General features: G+C 37.4%; 1 protein-coding gene across 6 annotated transcripts in view; it reads right to left on the bottom strand.

Moving 5' to 3' along the window:
* The window catches only part of LOC129565201 (tyrosine-protein kinase Btk29A), a 55236-nt gene extending 34299 nt beyond the window's left edge, over nucleotides 1-20937 (bottom strand). The window contains exons 1-5 of one of the 6 annotated variants that reach the window (XM_055439781.1): nucleotides 19867-20937; nucleotides 15342-15593; nucleotides 10768-10863; nucleotides 9715-9847; nucleotides 8868-9020 (exon numbers count right to left, since the gene is read on the bottom strand). In XM_055439781.1, the coding sequence (XP_055295756.1) occupies nucleotides 8868-9020; nucleotides 9715-9847; nucleotides 10768-10863; nucleotides 15342-15593; nucleotides 19867-19878 (646 nt within the window). In that variant the 5' untranslated portion in view covers nucleotides 19879-20937. Of the gene's footprint in view, nucleotides 1-8867; nucleotides 9021-9714; nucleotides 9848-10767; nucleotides 10864-13944; nucleotides 14108-15341; nucleotides 15619-19866 lie in introns of those variants that run through there. The other 5 variants (XM_055439784.1, XM_055439783.1, XM_055439785.1 and 2 more) reach the window with 5 other exon arrangements.
* Between the last annotated feature and the right edge of the window lie 675 nt (nucleotides 20938-21612).

Below are 21612 nucleotides of genomic sequence, written 5' to 3'. Positions count from 1 at the left end.
AAATGAATAGGTCATTTTGTGTATGCGTTTCGGTTAATTGGATTCTAATTTTTGTTCGGTTGAAATGATGTTTGCGTCTCTCGAAACGAGCGCTGAACATTAAAACAAATTACCAAAAATTGTTGTAGAGACAAAGACTGAAGCCCGTGTGAGTGAAGAAGAAATAAAGCAAACGAACGAACGAATAAAATCATGCGAAGTGAATAGAATTTTGTGTTAATGCTTTAGATACGGTTTTCAGATTACGTTTTTCAAAGGAAAAGTGGAAAACGCAGCGAAAATAAAAATATCCGGGTCGTTGGAGAAGATAAATTAGGCAAAACCGTGCGTCGATCTTGAGCGTACCGCTCAAAGTTTACTCATTAAATGCAAGTACCCAAGATATGCACAGCACCGATACGAGTGAGTGTTGATAGATTGCCTTCCTGACACTTTGAGCCATGTGCATTAGTAAAGCCATTGTTTAATGACGTTTGAAACTGAAAATTAGTTCTTTTCATATAGACTAGATAACAAAACAATAATCTTCTAATTTCGTAAACGTCTTCCTCACCCGTTTTTTTTTCTATCTTCTTCTTGCTGTCATTCTTCATTTGAACTAACAGACCAAATTGTTCGCTTTGAAATTCGGTTTGATTTGTTTCAAGTACATTTTGTTCACTTTTTTTTCGTAGTTCAATGGAAAAATCCGTTACTTTTGCTTCAATAATATGCTATTGTCATGGCATTTTATCAAAGGTGCATCGAAACTCGTGTAACAACAGTTGCTGAAAGAAAAAATAAGTGCTCGAATGCTTGGCCAAGTCGGATTGAGATGCGTCGGTTGCGATTATCGGGCTCATTATATCAATTCAATGACGGGCACATGGCACGTGCATCACGTTGGTGTTTGCTGCTTTATCAATTGGAATACACGATTGAATAGCTTTACAATCGAAGGCCAACGGCTAAATTTGAGCTACAGCTTCACACCGACAACAACAACTGCAAGCAAACGATTGAGTGAGCGAGCGAACGCATGTCATTTTCAGAACATTCATCTATCCGTACACGGAACATATCTAACTCGGGCGAGACGTACGCGCACACCTCAAACGAAACAAAATCTGACAAGCGACGAAAACATCTGCCATTAAGTTAAATGTCTCTATACGGCGTATTTTGGATGAGAATGCTGTTGCTTACATGGAAATCATCGAATCAATAACTGAATCGTGCTTATCTCAGCCGGTTTTACATTAGTTTCAATGATTTTCATCTAACAATCGGCCAAAGGTCCATGTGTTGCTGCTGCTGCTGCTGCTGCGGCGGCTGCTGTTGCATCGGCAGACGAAACGATTTGACGCAGCTGCGCGCATTTTCAATGACTGTTAATTCGAATTCATTAGTTCAACGATGACCAATTTTCGGAAAAAATTGGACCCAATGCTCGCCACAAGTATTTGTAAACCTAATCGTTGGCCAATATCAAACGGCAGTTGCTCTTTTTTCTAAATGGACACATTTCAGGGTTCTTTTGTATGTCGTTTTTTCTTCACTTTATAGTAATAGAACATTGAGTGTGTGCACGGTCTTTCTACGAGTAATTTCCGTCTTCTTACATAATCATATTCCGAATGAACATGTGTACAGAATAAATTTTCAAGTGTCTGGCTAGATGAATAGGATGCAGATACGAGTAAATTGTGGTGAAACGAAGAAACTTTAATTAATTTTCCACGAAGTCATAAACCAATGATTTTCAGCGCATGGGAAACGAGCTGTGTGTGTGCCACGTCTGGGATAAAAGCGATTTACATTGACAGCGTGAAATGAAGTGATAGAAACTGTGACCAAATGAAAACAACACGATTCAAAGCAAAACTCATTGAAAATTTGCATCATCGCATCATCAACGATATGAAAACTAGAATCGTTCCTGTTGCTCAATCGTTGAATGTCGCAGTTGGATCCATTTCCAAGCACGAGCAGTTTCGAGATGAAAGCGAACAAAAACCACACATACACAAACAATGGAATTCTAACGAAACTTGTCAAGTTTTGTAAACAAAACTAAACCCATCCATCATTATTTAGTGCGTTGCTGGTTGTTGTTGTTTTTGTTTCGTCTTCTGTTGTGTCACTCGGTGAACGAAACGAGACAGAAGATCAATAAAATAATAGTTTAATATCTCCCATATTCGGTTTGTGTCCACATAATTCATTTTCGTCATTTATTCTGTCTTTTTGGTTTTTTTTAAAGGCATGGAACGGAATAGGAAAAAAAAGACGCACGATGAATCGTTTTTCATGTTCGTTCCATCATCTATTTCTGGTAGTTAGTGCTATCTTGTTGAATGGGATGTATCAACCGAATGGAAGGAGCAAAGCGTGAAACACGGCAGAACAGAAAAACCACTTATTCTGTTTTCATGCTCGTTTTTCTCTATCTCTCTCTCTCTCTCTCTCTCTCTCCCATCTCGGTTATTCTCAATCTCAATATCTGACAGAATGCGCGCTCCTCTCAGAAAATTCTATTTTATTGCGCATTTAACAATTCCTTACTTTGATTCTCATGACAGATTAAAGCGTGGAATCACAATGGAACACCATTGGCCCCATACACACACACAACACAACAAAAAACCAACTATTATTATTTTATTTTTATGCACCGTTTTTTTTCTCTTCTTTTCGTATATTCACCACGGAATTAAAATGCGAAGAGATTGAAGAGGGAGGGAAAAAGAAGACATTAGTTTTTATATTCTGAAAATGATAAAATAATTTTATGGGCCATTTATTAGATGTATGCAGTTTGCATTGTAATGAAAATGAAGATCGCACAATGCGATCTTGATCTTCGAACCGGCTCTCTCTTCATTCCGACCTATTCAATAATTCATATAGATGTTGCGAATGGGATCAGGAAATATATCAAGTGGCTGAATTTTATAAATCTTGTTTCGTTTTTCTTCGTGCTTCTTTTCATGCGAAGAGAGTTAAACACACGACTGAAAAAAAAATATGTCGGTCAATCAATAATTTGTAGTCGATGAACTCAACAAGTGGATGACCGAAACAGTTTGAGATCGAATTGAGTGATCTCTCGCTCTGTGTGTGTGCGTTGTGTTTATGTTGTGACTGAAGCAGAATGAAAAAAAAACCAAAACAACCGATTGAATATGCTTGAAATGTCGATGTGTGATTATAACATTTAATCGCTGTGGGGCATTCGCCAAACCGTATTTATTTAATACCTTGATGCACTGCATCTAAGTGGATGTAGACATGCAATTTTTCACAGGCCAAACATAATGGGCGCGTGTAAATTTTCTATAATATCATCTTTATTTTGTTCGAAGCGTTTCGCACAATTCCAATCTATTTTGCTGTAATCCCTTTTTGTTTGCAAACGAAAAAAGAAGCAACAATCGCACGGAAATATTAACTGTGCAGCAAATCGCATCATTTTCAGTTTACAGCCACATAAAAAAGAAATGCCTTGGCCATATCTTGGAGTATTTTGTGCATAGACACACACATCTCTGGTGGATATCTTTTGAGTGTGACTATGCGTTTGCCGCACAAATTATTGCTGTAAAATGCATCAATGCTCAGCCTATCTTTTGCTCACTCACGCAGCCTGCTCGTTCACTCTTTTCTCAATATAGCTCACGAACGAGGTGGAATATCTCGAAATTAAAGTGCAGTTGGGTTTGGGTGTGCGAGAAGAGAACGAAAAATGATAATGTGAACATGAAATCCAGCGAGCGAAATACGGAGAATCGAACCCGAAGATAGATATATTCGTTGGGCCTGTCGACAAGGAGAGGAATAATCTCAATATATATATATATATATATATAAAAAAGAAGACACGAACAAATAAAACGGAATCCGTATCCAGTATTTGAGGTCAGTGGCCGCGGCGATAGAGTGCGATGTATACGAGTTTTTTCTCTCTCTCGCTCTTCGTTTGAATGCGCGCATAACAAATACAAACACGCCGGGCCACCACACTGTTTGAATGTAGATTTTTATACATATTCAGCTTTTGTTTCGTTCGGTTCTCCTTTTCGCCTTACATCGATGCCAGCGAGCGGGTGTGTGTATATGTGCGCGCGCACCCGCGCATACCTCGTTTCTGTTGATTTCGTTTTTAATCTTAATTTTCAATTTTTTTTTCCTTCTTCGTTCTTGTCTCCTCGCTTCAATTTGATTATAGTTCTTTCTCGCCGATTCGATTTCGAAGTGGAATTCGCCTTTGTGTCACACATGCACAAGCTAATTCATCGTCGTCGATTTGATCATCGCTCTGTTTTAGCGATAGAGAACGCGTTCTCCGTTCCCATTACGATCCTTTTCCATCCTCACATTTCTTTCTTTGTTTAATTATATTCTCTCGTTCAAACGAGAGCGCGAGAGTGCTCATTGCACTTTTATCGCATCGAACACTTATTTAAATGTGTGATCATGATGCGTGATGACGCATTTTTTATTTTTGCGTCGCGTTTCACTCTGTCACTTCGATAAAACTCGCTCATAAATTGTCTATTGATCGACTCGACTGTTGTGCGCGTGCGAGAGAGAGAGAGAGAGAGAAAACGAACAAAAAGAGGAAGCCCCCCTGAAGGATAAGCGATACTAAGAAATTGAAATACAAATAAATCCATTTTAATTCGTCGCGACTCGACTCGATGTGTATGAGTTCTTTTTTTCTCCATTTCACACACAAAGCGACGTTTACGTTTTCAGAACACAAAGAAAAATAGGAGTGTGTTGACTTTAAATTCTAGATAATTGACTTTATGTATATAGATGTTTATTTCGTCGATTCATGCACCGATAAAATAACATTAAATCTTTGTGTTGCGATTCAAAACACAAAGCGCTTCGATAGTTAAAGTGTGTTCAGGATCTTTTTCTCTCTTTCTCTGTGTTTGATTTGTATTTTTACTTTTTTTTAAGCGTGTACATGAAATGCAAATCAAACCAATTTCTAGCGACTTGGCTCAAAGTCAAAGTCGTTAAAAATTAAATTCAAATGCGCCCATTGTTATGTATATGCGCTTTTGATACTATTGATATTGAATTGCAACCTAAAACCGTGGTTCTCATTGGGCATATGAAATCTTCGCTTTTTTTCTGTAATTAAACGCCACTTTTAAATTCAAATTCGAGTGCAATAAAAGTCATCGAGCAAACGAAATTTAATGGAAATGAAGAAAATAAGTAATGGAAAAGAAGCCGACGCAAATAACGATGGATGGTTTTTTTCTCTCTCATTTCAAAGAAGCCCTTTGAGAGAATCTGGTTGTGCATTCCAATTAATTTTGATTGTGATTTTTTTTTCTCGGTGTGTTCAAGTCAAAAACTCCTACTGAAAGTGCACTTAATTTATGAACCTATTTACATATTCGGTTTGAACCGTGTCTGCAGCGAATGTGCCGCCTCGCGCGCGCACGGCAAGGTAACCCATAACAAAACCAAACAGAAATCATTGGGAACAAAAACAACATCAACGAGAAGGCAGCCGTGTGGAATTGGTCGATATGTGCATACAAATAAATCACACACGTGCGCGCAGATAGACACGCGCAGTTCATGCAACAAAACCATTTAACCAAAGAGTGAAAAAAAAAATGCGCGTAAGAGTGAGAGAGAGAGAGAGAGAGAGAGAGAGAGAGAGAGAGAGAAGAATGAGACAGGAAAGGAAACAGTAAAAAAATCCCATCGACAAAAATTATGAGCAACAAAGTAATGTGAAATTGTGATATGAGCAAATGAAAATGCTATAAATTCATCACGGTTAAGCGAGTTCACCGGGCGGTTGGCTGGTTGCTTCGATCGTAGTATCAACTTGTACACTCTTCGGTGGTAGTACAAAGTACACTCTTTTTATTTATTTATCGCACTCCATTTGTAGGACCCGATACAACAATGTTGCATTGGTTCGGTGGGCGCGTGAGCGACTAAGCATACACCGCGTCTAATGATACCGATACTGATATATATGGCATATTACACACGTATTTATGACGCTTTTTCGATACGATTGTGATGTGCTCAATTTGGTATTCTTATTCAATTTCGTACATGAACTACGTTTTATCGCTCGTTGTTCATGTGTGTTTTTTTCTCTCCTTTTTCATGAGCTTCCAACGATGTTTGCACACATGCACCCGAAACGCCATAATCATAATTTAAGTGAAAAACAAGTCAATGCATTCGTTTTCAATGTGTCGAAGACGTAACAGAATTGCATGAGAACTCTTTTGGCTTTGCAAGTGTCCGCTTCGTTTACCATTGTGGTGTAAATAGTCTTGCGAGAGAGAAAAAACAACAACCCGGCAAAAGTAGAAGCAAGAAAAGGAATAGTTTTTTTTCTCTCTCTCATCATTTTGTTCGCCATGCCTTGGTTGGTCTAACATATGCATAGCGGCTGTAATAAGGACTGTTTTATGAACCATCTGAGGCCCAACTGTAAGTTTTGTTCAATATTTTACGAAACACGCCACATTTACAAACCGATTTTTTCTTCACTGCTTCATGCATAATTACAAAAGAGCACACAACATGTTTGTAATATGGAAACCAGAAAGTGGTTTCTTCTTCGGGCTAATTCGTTGCTTTTGCTTTGTGATTTTTGACAATTTCGGTTGCATTACAATAATTTTATTTTATTTATGTGCCGTTTAAAATTGTTTACTTCATTTCATTTGGTTTAGTCTACTGAATTTTACTACGTCCATGTGTTTCGTTCCCGATTTTCTGGTTTGGAGAATTTAAAATAAACACAAAATGGGATTGAATGCAGATCAAAATGTCTGATTAATTAGTGAAGTAGCAAAATTTCGTTTTCAGTTTTTATTAAATGGTTGCAATCTGTCGATCAAAACCTCAAAAAACCGATCAAACACATGTCCGATTGAGAACTTCTCAACATGTGTCTTGAGTTGATTTTATGTCTTGCTCAAAAATTCGAAACACGACAGTGGGAGAATACGGAAGAAAAGTAAATTGCTATTCTGGGCGAAAATGACAAACAATAAAAATAGTGCGTGATGAGTAGCAATTTGGCTTTTAATCGGAGTCGGTTGAGGTTTGATTTTTATTGTGTGAATTTCTTTTTTTACGTAAGCGTTGGCCTTTTTTCCAATGTATAATCATTTCGAATCGTATTGAATACGTATGTGAAAGTCATTGTTTTTAATCAGAATATGAAGCAAGAACATTTCATATTATATCATTTGCTTCCTGCTGGCGTTTCTCCGGCCATTCTGTACCGAGAAAATTATATGAATTCACTTGAAAATAACTGATAATTCGCCTTATTTATGTATGTTGAACAGCCCACACGGTATTACACAAAACAACAAATCTAGATCATATCAACCGAAGCAATTCATTTCAATTCCATTTGTGTCTCATCGAAATATTCGATACGTTCTTTATCATCATCGTTTGGCACATTAACTTCTTATTATCGCATTGTGTTGCATTTTTTCCTTTCGAAAAAAAAAAGAATCCGATCACACACAGATCACAAGCAATTTGCCGCTACCGCTTCACATTTTCTATCTCAATTTTCCGACACATTCCTCGACTGCAATGCCAACAACAATACACGCAAATTAAATTACAAACAGATCTAGCATTTGTGTTTGGAGAGAATAAAACGGCTTTTTATTATCTGGTTCTTTGAAAGAAAGAGAGCAAAGGAGAAAACTAAAGTAAACCTTCACTGCATGTGGTGACGAAGTCGAAGATCGCTAATAATAACATTGCCGTCAAAATCTCTTGCTTTGTATAATTGCTTCTTCGGTTTCAAATGGGCAATGAATGAGCCACAGACAAGTGAAGAAAATAGAGACGAAGTGAACTGGCAACTGCGGTATGTGTTGAAAACCTATTGAATGTATCTCTTGTCTATTCTCTATTTCGGCTGGACCGATTTGTGCTGCCTTTTTTTTCAAGAGAATTTCATTTGTTGTGCCACTTTGTGACGATGACTGATAACAAGAAAGAAAAAGGACACAAACAAATGTACACTAAATTTGGAGAGAGCTATTTCCCTCTATCCCAATTTTCTTCTCTTTATCATCGGCCCATTGTCAATGGCAAACACAATCGTAGCATAACTAAACTGGAATTAATAGATGAAGAACTGAGAAAGCGGCAAATATCCATTGATCCATTCAAATGGCCGAAATCAGTAAAACTAATTCGTTGTTACGTTTTTTTTTCTCTGCCTGTTTGTTTGTTTCTATTCTCCGATTTTACAAGTGAAATTCGATCGTTAATATAACAAACGGTGTCCGGGTCGAAGCGAATCGCCAAAGAGCCATGAGAGATAGACAGCCATAGGGACAAAAGGACTATGAATGAATTCCGTTGTTGTTGGGCTGTTTTCTTGTGTGCGGATTTTCATTGTTGCATTCGTTTTATGGTATTTTCATAGGCCACACCATAGACACTAACAGATATAAACAGAAGTAAACATGAATTTCCAATTGATTTAGAATTTTTGTGTGTGTGTGTAACACGATTTACTTCAAATATTATTAAATATTTGTCGATTTGTTATTTTCTTTTCGTCTTGCTTCATCCCATTCGCATTTTGTGAGCCAAATTCTACTCGCCTTCTTCAAAATCAATACCATTTTTGTGTGAAAATGCTCGCTTTATTTTCATCGCCTTCGAGCAATCGATTCTTTTAGTGATGCGTTACATTTACTTGTGCATTTCATCGACTGATACCAAGGCGATAGCATTTTTGTCATTCACAAGACCTCTATTCTTCTGCTATATCATACTTATTCCATTTTGCGCAAATGAATACATATATATAGTGTAAACGTTATATGAAAATGTAGATAACTTACTTGGAGATGGATTGTTATTCGTTTCAGCCCAATGTGTCGCTGCTTGACATCCAAATGCTGTACGATTCACAGTCTTACAGCAAGACCATTTCTTTCCTGACCATAAACCAGGATGGTATCTGTATGATTTTGGGCTATACGTTTCTTCGCAAACTGGGCATTTGACAGGCAGTGTGTGGTTGTGTTTGGTTGCACGGCGAAAACGGCACATAAGAGAAATTGAAAGGAAGGCGATAGAGAAAGAGAGAGAGAGAGAGAAAGAAACAAAAGAACGGAAAAAGTAGATAAATTGGGTAAATAAGGTTATTTTCTTCGTTTCATGGATAATAAAAATCATGCAAACAATGGAAATTTTTGAAGAAATGTGACATAAAGATTGTTCAAAGACGATTTCCATTCAGACGAAAGCGATTTGTGTAAACTTACAAATAAAATATTATGATATTTTCGATGAAGGACTTGAAACACTTAAATTAGGGTTTTTTCCCATTTTTTTCTTCTTCTGACGAACATTTGCTAATGAAACGATTTTGTACACGTGGCGCAACACAGTGTGACTAAACACACGTACGAATCGATTGTTTTCTTTCTCTATCTTATCAAGTCCACTAGAGAAAAAATTTAAATTTTATGACGCGGAGCCATCATTTAAATATGTAGGTATGCATAAAGTGATAATTTATTTTTCAATAACAACAATACCAAATTGGACGTTTGCTAAGAATGAAAATTCCCTTCAACAATCTCTATTGTAGACCAGAAGTGTCTGCAGATGTCATTTTTTCGAGTCTCAATTGAGTAAAAAAAAATTGTGGACGAGAAGAAAAAGGCCACCATTCAAACTTACCAGCTCTCAATGCTCGAATCCAATCGAGACGCTCTTTTTCATTGGCAACTGTTAAGTACAGAGTATATTGTGGTATCGATCGACCGGGTAATTGATCATCTACTTCGCAATAGCCGATTTGAAACGAGAATCCCTGCGTTTTTTTTGTGTTTGAAAGAGAGAAAAAAGAGAAAAGCCGTTTTCATTATTATTAATGAACTACTGAATGAAAACAAAAGTGAATAAAATGTGACGCAGATTTATTTCAAAATAAAAGCCGCACACACACATCATCTTGGTTTTTCTTCTCTCCATCAACCGACCGTCTGGATGTTCCGTTGTTTTTCTTCACTTCTTCTTTTAGCCGCTGGGGAAATTCCTGCACTAACAACTCAATGCGAAGAGAGAGCTGTCGGCCTCATTATCATTGTTGAAAATTATATATATATATTTGTTCATGTTTATCTGACTCTGACTGTGATATTGCTGATGAGCACGCGAATAAACACACGAACAAAAGAGAAAAAATAAAACAATTCGAATACAACAAATAACAATCGTGCAAAAGTATTTCAATTACTTTCGGTTTTATTATTTTTCGTGAGCGTCATATTTGCGCATGTTCAATTCAAAAAAATACTGAACACAAATCCGAAAAAAAAAACAGAACAAAAAAAACAAAAGTATAAACAATGAAAGTGTTTTGTCTGCTTTTAAAGGCTGTTAAAAGCCCACATACGCAGTCTGTTCATTCGAAGCCGAGCAGATAATGTAAAGAAAAACAAAAGTTGCTCAAAGTGAAATTCAGATTGAATGGCGTTCATGAATGACCGTTTGATGGAAAAAAATAGGCCGAAGAAAAAAAACGAAAGCACCTTATGTTTGAAAAATGATGTTCACGGAATTAAATGAGTATTCGATGTCTACCGAAGAATTTAATTTATGGCACGGCTGATGCCACGGCATCAACCCTTGAATCCCAAAAGGGATGACGATTCAAGAAGAAGAAGAAGAGGCAAAACGAAACAAACGACGCATTTGATATCGATATTTCAGTTGATTTGAGATACTTACATCTGGCGCTAAACTATCACCACCGTCGAGGTTTAGAACAGCTGGCTCGACCAATCGTATGCCTTTTATTGAAATGCGACCGCGCTCACGTCGTTTCTGTATATGGAATAAATCAAATAAAAATTTCGTTAGTTAGTGTGCATAAGTGAATATTCATATCTAAAATGTGTTAAGATAGTGTTCGGGTGGCAGCACATCGCGCACTGCACAACGTCGAAAACATTCCATTAAAATATCATTTTTATTCGAGAGCATTGCGGGAGATTTCGCTGTGTTCTCAGTTCACTTTTTTCTCTCGGGTTTTTTTTCATCTCCATATTTATTTCTGTACTTTGGAAAATGCTCCGTTTTTTTTCGCTGTTGTTCTGTCGTTGTCTTGTACTGCAGCAACAGAACGCCGAATGGATTGGAGGCAAAAGAACGAAGCATAAAAGCAGAATAACGAAGAATGCAGAGAGTTGTATCGTGCCGTTTGTAGGTCTAGTAGAAACGGTAGCCTTGCGCACAGCTGTACGAACCGACGTACTCTATGTGCGTGTGCATTATAAAAATGTGCAATGTTGAAAAACGGCTCGAGTCGAAGTACAATTTTGTTTATGAATTCAAAAGCGTGCTTGTCGGTCAAATGTTCTCTTCGCTTTCTGTCTCTGCGAATCGAGAATATTTATTTCGTTTTTTTCACTGGAAACACACTCCGACCGACCGACCGAGTGAGAGAGCAGAAAGAGAAGAGAGCGAGAGGAGACGAGTAAAATGGCACTGCCTTTTTTCAGCATGTAGCACACTGTATATAAAACACATAACAAGGTAATTAAGAGTCTACAAAAATCACGTTGGTCTCATTGCATTTTTTCAGTCACTTTTTCTCTCATTCCCTCTCTCTCTTTCTCTCTCTCTCTCTCTCTCTCTCTCTCTCGCTCTGTCTTCTTTTTCACTTGGAGTGTGTTGCATTGTATGAATTTTTCCGTGAAGGACCGTTTATGACAGCAATTACGGTAGAAAAAAACAACTATGTTGTCAAGTTGAGTTCTGCATTTCGCCTCGTGCGGATCGACTGTGTCTCTTCTATTCCATTCAATGTGCGAACAGAATTGGATGATATTGTAGAAAAAAAACGTGTGTTAAAATAGACAAATAATCTTAACGCGTCTCAAAAAGCATTTCGAAATGGTAAAATGGAAACCGAGTGATTCATTCTTGAGTCACTGGGTTTTGGAAATGATGTAATTGAAATGATACTATGCTGGGTTATTGTTGTCTGTATTTGGTATAACCTAATCACACACATTTCAAAGTGTGTGACTTACGCGTGCGACAAAAGGTTCTACTACTAGTGCGTACGGCATATCAAGCGGCATGGAAACAAGTTGAAGTGGATGAACGTTGAACGAGTCATGAACATCGAACACTTGCATGGATAATAAATATTATATGTATATACGAGCGCTAAAGGAGGGCTCACACCCTATGCACAGCGGTTCAATAACAAAGTGCGTGTTATTTTCTTCCTCACTCACTCGGTCTCATTTTACGCGCTGCACAAAATATGTCTATGCATTTTTTACGGTGATGAAAAACTATAATGGTTTCTTGCTTAGGTAAATATTTGATGTAGCAAACACCTCCCTACACATTGAAATCGATGCAAAACGACAGCGTCTCTCAGCTCCGCAACAGCGAAGACTTATTTGTTTCGAATACGTCATTTCATTGGGTTTTTTAATATATTTTCTTTTAAAGAGAATACAACTTCGCCCACGGTTTCGATGAGCCGAACACGGTAATTTCGTGTCAGCCAATAATTTTGGATTGAATTTACGTTCAACTCGAGTCTATATAGAAAAAACAAGTGTTATTGAACTTCAACCAATTGTTTCGGACCATTTGGTCAGACGATTCGTTTGCACTTTGTCGCGAATTATCGAGCGAAATACGAGAAGCCCGCGCGAATAAGGAACATGCACTCATACACATGTATCAACAAATCCGAGTCCATGTTTTGTTCAAAGGGAAAAATAAAGACAGAACTCGACTCAAAACCAAACAATCGACACACACACACACATGGGAAACAATGCCATAAAAACAGCGACGCGTCCATTCCACCGGGCCACGGCAAATTATTATAATGATGTTTTGGCTGAAATTGAATAAACGACAAGAAATCGCTCTTTGACGAGAATGAATAATAAAAACAGCGAACCAACCGCCATTCGGTGAGAAATGGCAATTATTGCGAAGGCGTGTGATCTTGACTCGCATATTTGTAATTTTAAAGATGGAAGAAAAATAACGAGTAAATGTTAAATTCATATGTTTTTTCTCTTTCATTTGTAAATATTCAAAATCTGACATAGTAACTGATGCCTGATCCATGTCTGTGTCCATCCATTTAATTGAATCACACACTACCACTTACGTTTAAATGGAATAACACAAAAAACAATAAAAGAAATGCGATGTAATAAATAAACGAGTAATTTTTTCGATGTATTTACATAAAATTTTGGCCAAATTGAGAACTTTCACCGATTCCAATCAAAATCTATTTTTAATATTTTTTACTGTTTGGATTGTTGTCGTTTTTTTCGCCTTTGTTTTCAATTTAAAAAAAAAACGGTCAATTTGTTACGATGTGATATGGAATTTTTGGCTCTATTTTAAGACGATACAATCATTTGTCTAAATTTGTTGATTGCAAAATGAAAGAAAACTGATTCGTTGTATATGCAATAAAACAGCACAAAAAACACAACAACAAACTGTATAAATCACCCATGCAGGAGATGTATTTGGGCGAGCTCAACTCACAAAGTGTACGATTTCAATTCCGTATTCAAGCACACATAACAGAGAAACGCACACAAATACACTTGAAATGGTAGAAGAGCCGTCGAACGAACGCGCGACCGAAGCGAACGAGAGCAGCAACAAACACGACGAAAACATATTTTTGGGGTGGATACCAACCACTCACAAATACTCTGTGTGTATACATATAAAATGTATAATTTGAAATTTGCAAACGTTTGTCGATGAAATAGAAATGGCACAGTTGGAAATCTGGCAAATGTCTGTCTACTAAAGTTATTCTTGTTTATTTCGATATTGATTCAGCCGAGTTAATTTCCGAATCGGGTTTTGTGTGTGATATGTGTATGGTTTTGATGAACTTACAAACTGAAAATCGAAACCGTTTCCGTTCTTCCTTTTCCTTCTTCCGTACTCGTCGTCGATTTCGTTTTCACTTGCAATATCCAATCATAAAAGTTGGAAAATTATGTCTTTTTGGTCGAATAAAAGAGCATGAAACCGGATCAAGAGATCAAATTGAAAACTTATTTTTTTATTTTATCGCACTATCAAATTCATATTAATAGATAAGTTATACTGCGAACTTTATGCACTTCGTACACAAACTGAGTGTGTGTATTCTGCCGAAAAAGCGAACAACCCAGCGTTCCGTTTAGAACAGAAACTGTGGATTGGAGAACGCAAAGCGTTTGAGAGGTGTATTGTTGGAACGAAACTCAATTGAAGACAGTTCCATTCCGACTATATATGCGTAATACATGCATAGGGGATATTATGCTATATAGCTATGTGTGTGTGCGAGCGTTTTTGGCGATTGAAAAATGCGCATGCGTCACAAATTCGTGGAGATAGCAAATGCATATATTTCGATGGAGAGGCAGTCAAAGTGGCGGTGGTGACAAAAACAAACAAACAACATATACACTCGCTAAATGATGATCCAGCAGTAGCAATATAGCAGCAAAAAGCAACAAAGGGCGAAAGACGATTACACAATAAGTTTTTTTTTTTATTCATTCTTCTCTGTGCCACAAAGAATGCAAATGTATGGGTTATTGGATGTGCTGTTGCCATCGGGGCTTCTTTGCAATTGAACATATGTGCATTGTTTGCGTTGCAACAACGTTCATCGTCGTTGTCGCTGTCGTTGTTGTCGTCGACGGGCTGTGTTTATATGCGCACAACGATGCGATTCATCTGTGATTACTGTTTGATTTTGGCTTGGCCGGTTGGCGCGCGCGGTGTGGCAAACCCATTGTTATGGTGTGCACTGTTTTTTTTCTTCTTCGTCATATTCAGTGTGTGCGCCCGTGTGTCTCGTCTCTTAGTATGCGTTCGTGTGTGTTTATATTATATTGAATTCGTATCGACTAGCCAGTGTGGATGGTCAAAGGTAAAAGAACTTTGAGTGAAATGCATCCGTCGCAGTGCGATAAACCCTTGGGCTTGGGTTTACGGTTATCTAGAGCAATGAACGCATTTTTGTGTCTTATGTTCCGTAGAACTCATCGCTACGCGCGCTTATCAACGCAAATTAACCGAATTAGACCGCGTCAATTCTCGGCGCACACACATACACACACAGTTCAGGTTCGCAACACAGAAAATTTAAATCAGTCAGTCAGTTGAGTCAAAACTAAATGGAATGATGAACCCAAAATCCAAATGAACACATAAATGAAACCATTAAATAAACTTAAGTCATAATAGAATGGAAATTAAATAAAAGAAACAGAAAAAAAATTAAACAAAAAACTCACCTCAACATTTTCAGTGTCAAAATAATACAAAAACTGTTTGGTCAATTCGAACCATCGTAATTTGTAGTTGATCGGCGTAAATCGTTTTTTATTTTGTGAACGCTTTGTCATCCAACCACTTTTGCAAATGTCATACAGATTGGATAGATTCAAACTGTTACTGAGTCTGAGCGTTTCTTTCTTCATCATGTTCAGTTTCAGCACACAATTTTTCGATTCGATATTTTCCAAAATGACTAGAGCCGGTGGTGTCTGTACAACAATAACAAAACACACTCTATAAAACAAAATATATTAAATGATCAGCACGTTTATTGTTCTCAAATTTCGGAACAATTAGTTAAAACACAACGAGGAAGAATAGATCTATTCTTAGTTCGAATAAGCCAAGAAGAAAAAAAAATATATATTCCAAAACCGAATCCTGTCCGTTCATTCCGGCTTAATCAAGCTTTGTTTTCAGGAATTGTTTCGTACATCGAGTTTTTGTAAGCTCTTCACAGTCGTCGCCGTCATCGTCGTCATTCCATCATTTGTTTTTCTATAGAATTTCATGTTTGAATTTGCATATGAATTTGATTTTGTATCACGATCACTTATCACACAGATGATTAAGCATTCACATAATTCAATGACAGCGATGCCCGCAGATATGAAACGGGTAAATAATTGGATTTGTGTGAATTCGAAAAATCAACTACAGTCAATCAGGCCGCGGGAATATGAGCGAGTGAGTGATTCGCGTGCGAATATGCAATTGCTTCGTGCGCGCACCAACAACCACTCCGCTCCACTCCGCATTGCTTATCGACACTGAAAGACGCAACATCTTTTCTGTAAATTGCAGCTAATTAAAATCGCTTGCCACGTGATAAAATCCGAGATTTTTCTCCTGTTCACGATTTTTTTTTTCTTCTCTGCTTTTCGTTTGTATCGCGCGCTCGTTGCATTGATTATAATAATCACAAATCGTCATTCGCTGTGTTGTTGGCCGTTTCAATTTTCCCATTGTAAATACCAATGAATTTAAAATCATGAACAATTCTAATTGGGCAAATGTGTAGAGCGCGCGCGCGCTTGCGATGTATTGATTGTTCTGACACAATACTGAAATACGGTTTCTGTACTTTTCTTTGTATTTATCAGCTTAACAACTAAATAAATTAGTCAGTCAGTCCAGAAAAAAAGGTGTTTCGTGATATGAGATTTTTGTCTATGTTTCCTTGTTCATTTTTCAGACTTGCTTCGAGGCGTTCACGTTATTATTTTCGCTTTTTTTTATTTTTCGATGTGGATTTATCAAAACACTTGAAAGGCAAATAATAACAACAACAACAACAGCAGAAACAAAAATATGAATGAGCGTGTTTGGAAATGTTTGCGTTTTCGAGTGTTTCATGCAACGGCAATTTGAATCTGGGTGCTAATAGAGTCGACAATGATTAATCAATTAATTTTCGTAATTTCATAAGCCGTTCTCAATCCCCCCTTGTTCTTTTTCTTATTGTGTCTTTTTACGCTCTGAATCATGTTGTTTATCCATGCACAAAAATGATAAAGTCATTTTAACATCTAATGAGCCGGCCCAAAACGGGAAACGTTGGCTGTTTGGCTATATTCTGGTTTTGCACAAACACTTAATTACGTCTGACCGACAAAAATTTAATACTCAATCGCATGCAATTGAGGGTCTGTGTCGTTATTCGATTCGGTCACTTTAAACCTCTTATACACGAAAAAGCGACTGATCATTGTTCAAGGAACTAGACGATAGCATATTACATCTTGGCTTTTTCCCTTTAGGTAAGTTTCTACTCTTTTTGTTTAGCACACTTGACCTTACCTAAATGATAGTGCGACGGTGGTAATTACTGCACAATTTATGCGACAGGAATGTCATTGAAACAATACAATCTTAGATGATAAATGCACATTACTTGGGCCAGAAATTTTTTTTCGCTTCTTTGTTTGTCGTCGTGTTCGTTGTTTTTTTGTCAACAATGGGGAAAATTCTTAATTGTCTGCTTAGTTTATGTGCGACTCAAATGACAAAACAATTCAAATTGTGTCTATTGTTTGAACGAAAAATACAGACTTTTCTTGCTTCATTGCACCTTTTTTTCTATGTTCGTTTCTTATACGACAAACGATGGTCGGTGCTGACTGGCTTGATGACAACAATCGAAAATTACTACGAAAATTATTGGCTGGGGGAGAGCGAGCGAGCGAGCGTAAGAGCGAAAAAGCGAAAACGACTGAGACCAAGAGAGACTGAAAGAGGCCGAGAGAGAGACAGAGACAGATGAGGAGGTGAAACAAAAACTGCCGTGGAATTTCACATAACTCTTTCCTGTTGTCAACGAACGCGATCGTGCGTTTTATTTATATGATGAAAAGGGAAATGAACATTCCGAGTCGACAAATTAACACATCGGTCAATAAGTCCCGAGCCTAACCACCAAGTGGCAACACTAATGTCAAACCCATATCATTTTCGAAAACTACAACCTTTTTTAGGAATCCAGTCAAAATTTGAGCCAAATCCGACCATCAGTTCGCTAATTACAGCACTTTAAATGAAGCAATTTTCCAATTTTCCAAAATCATGGAAAAACTGCATTTCTCCTCTCGATTTGACACATGTATTCCAGAAGAAAAACGAGCAGGAGTACCAAACCCATACTATGATTAGTTTATGGCATCCTTAGGCTTTCGAAATCAATCATTAGATATGGAAGAATTGAATTTATGCATAGCCATAAGAGCGATTTTGTCGATAAGCCTCCAAATTGTTCAAAATATGTGGTTTTGGAAGAAATCATTGCCAAAATCCGTTAAGTGATATCGGAATTCTCAAATGTGATAGTTCATAGATTTGCTAAGGCCATAGGGCAACTAACTCAAGCTATAGTTACAACTTTGCATGGATATATGCATATGAAATACTCAATCGAAAAAGCCTTGCCGCGTTTTTGGATATGGAGTAGATAGAACAGTTTTTTGGGGATTCGAAGCCCGTTTGGAGCTGTATAAGTAAAATTTGAATAGGGTTTTGCCTTTATATATGCATCAGAAGAAAGTTATACCGTTTTAACGGCAAAATTGAAGCATTTTCGGGAGTCTTTCTCTCGTATAGCTGTAACTAGCAAACTGATGGTCGGATTTGGCTCAAATTTTGACTGGATTCCTAAAAAAGGTTGTAGTTTTCGAAAATGATATGGGTTTGACATTAGTGTTGCCACTTGGTGGTTAGGCTCGGGACTTATTGACCGATGTGTTAAAGAGAGAAAAAAGAGCCGTGCACAAACACTATAATTAATAATGACGTGGGAGTTGATTAGAAACACTATTGCGAATGCATCCGCCTTGTAGTTATCTCTCTCTCTCTCTCTTTTCCCATTCTCAATACCTTTTCACGGCAGAATCATTGCTTTTTTTCTGGTTTTGGTCGAAGCATAAGCCAAATGATTCGAAACTATTTATTGTATCTTATGAAATATTCCGTAATCGATATTGGAAAAATCCATTCGGAAACACGTATTGGCTATTTCGATTGTAGGCAACAATGCAATTGTTTAGTCGACTTCAACATGTTCTCAGCGATTTAAAATTGCCTTTATGACAAATATTAACTGTTAGCACATTGAAACAATAGAGTGTATGCTATGCATACATGTATATACCCAATGCCCTGGCATTATTACTATGATTTTCTTCCTTTTATCGTCAATTTGATCGTTTTAAAACGTTAAAAACATTAATTTGCATAAAATTAAATGTCTATTTAGTAAAATGGCGAGACATACACTCCAATGCTGTCTATGTCTATGAGCCTGGCAAATGCAATAAGAAGAGAAAAAAACGCACTAATACACACAGACTCAAAGTGCTAAACAAACGTGAACAAACCCATTGAAAGCCGGATGAAAACATTTAAAGTGAATAGAATGAATATATGTTTAACCATGAGAACCGAATCAGCGCGACCAGGAAAAATATCGTCAACGCAAGTGAAATACAAAACTGATGGGCATGCAAAACAGACATACGAAATATAGTATAATGAAATCAAAACGAAAACATATTTACGAAAATGAAACAGAACAAGCGAGAAAAAAACGGCAGTAGCAATGTTTTGACTTTATTCAATTGAAACCGGAGCCGTTTACAATGCGATATGTGAAGCAATCGCGCAATGCTCGTATTTTGTAAACGATTTGTTTTTTTTCTGCTTGCTCTCTTCCATAAGAGTTGAACGCTTGACCAAATCAAAGAGGCCAATCATGTCTTAATTACGGCGAGATGTTCAACTAGTGCGGTTCCGATAAAACAACATAAAATATCGCATCGTCACTGGCTATGGTGTTTGCGATGGTATTTCCGAACCCATGTAAAACAAAAGCGAGAAATAAAGATGAACTATCGATGAATATCGCGTTCGCGCCGCAACTTGAACGAACTTGGGATTGGTTTTTGTTTTTTTTTTGGTGCGACCGAAAAGGTCAATTGAAACGATTCTCTCTACCTCTATAATCATGCAAATATGTGTTCGTGTAAATATATACCCCACGGATAATCCAACTGTAGGTGTCTCGATGATTATTTTATATTTTGTGACGTGAGACTCATGCACGATAAACGTAAACGGATCACCTTCTCAGCACACTCAATTTCCACTCTGAATCGATTACAATAGACGAATGGGTGCTCCTTTTTTCCATTCAATTAGAAATTACTTTCGATTTTCAATCTCGCTGGATAGCTAGCTCACTCTCTTTAGTCGAGATCTCTCACATGTGCGCGCGTCTAAAACTTGTTATTAACCGCGTCACAGAGGTTTCATTCCATTTTCACTGATCTTATATTTCCACAAAACTTGTAAGCACATTGCCCATATACGGAGCGGTAAAAAAAAATTCCGATCTGTGTTTGAGAAGTGAGTTTCTTATGAACGTGCCACACTATATGATTAACAACAGCAGTGAATGAAATCGGTGCACTTTTTCTCTTGGAATCACTCTCTCATTTCATTTTTCTACGAATTGTTTTCGTTCATTCACTTATTTTGGCCATATACGCGCACACCACGTTATCAGTAGCAAAAGGAAATTTCAATTATCATTTTACCAACCAAAAAAATGGTTTATTTTTGGTTGACGTTGACGAAGCTTCGGAAATGCTTTATCACTAGAAACACTATCTCGGATAAAAAAAAATCGGTGCAATTCGCATCAAACGAACGCAACGATTAATGAATTGATTTCAAAACAACGAGCAAAAAATTCCTCAACACTGACTGTACGAAGAACACCGATTTTAAAAATCAATGGGCATCCGTTTGAATTGGCGAAGTCGACACACTCACAACATGCAAACCGAATCGTCTTCAACTGAGTCTCACGATCGAAAGAGAGCGCAGCAACAATAAACAAATGGACACCGAAAAAAGACGATAACTTTTATTTTTCTTGCCTTTCAATCTCTTTCTTTCTCTCACTCTCTTGTCTCTTATTGTGTGTGTCGCGCTTCACTTTTGCCGTCTCTTCTAGTGCACGAAAGAATTGCTTGCGCTCTCGGCGTATCGTACGTAGTCTGTGTCTTTTTGTCGGTAGTTTTGCTGTCTACGTAAGCCGCTTGTATTGGTTAGGCCAACACTGAGCATCTCACTGTGTGTATGTGTGTGCAGTGCAGCACGTTTGAAAAAACATACGGACACATGTACAACGGCAAGTGTACGCTGTATACACAAGAATTGATAGCAACATATGCAAGACTGGTGTGAAGTTGGCTCGATTTGAATTTCAAATGTGGAGAAATAAAACGACCGACTAATTGGAATTATTTTAAAACATTTTAATATTGATGTTCGATTAATTTCAATTCTAAACTTTGCTCCCGACTTTAGTTCTGGTGTCTGGTTGGACGGAGAGCTAGCGTCAGGAAATTAACATTCATTGCATCTTAATAGGATTCTTTTTCGATAAATTTCATTTTTAGTATTAGACAGAATATGAAAAGAGTACTATCGCCGACACATAGATGATGTTGCTATATTGGTCTCCTTTCAAAATATGTACCAAGCAGAAGAATATATTATTTATTTTTTCTGTTTTCGTAAAACGTGGGGAAAGCACTATTTTGGACACTTTTACATTCCAATATTTTCCTACCCGACACACATCTGCGTTAACTGATGCAATAGTATGGCGCTCGTCCGTAGTAGCACACAACGATAATAGTGAGAAACACTACTGCATCAATGGACGCATGT

This window comes from Sitodiplosis mosellana, unplaced genomic scaffold, assembly GCF_009176505.1.
Source record: "Sitodiplosis mosellana isolate CC-2019 unplaced genomic scaffold, AAFC_SMos_1.0 Smas_scaffold_2, whole genome shotgun sequence".
In the NCBI taxonomy this organism is placed as follows: Eukaryota; Metazoa; Arthropoda; class Insecta; order Diptera; family Cecidomyiidae; genus Sitodiplosis; species Sitodiplosis mosellana.
This window is presented reverse-complemented; position numbering and strand designations above follow the sequence as displayed.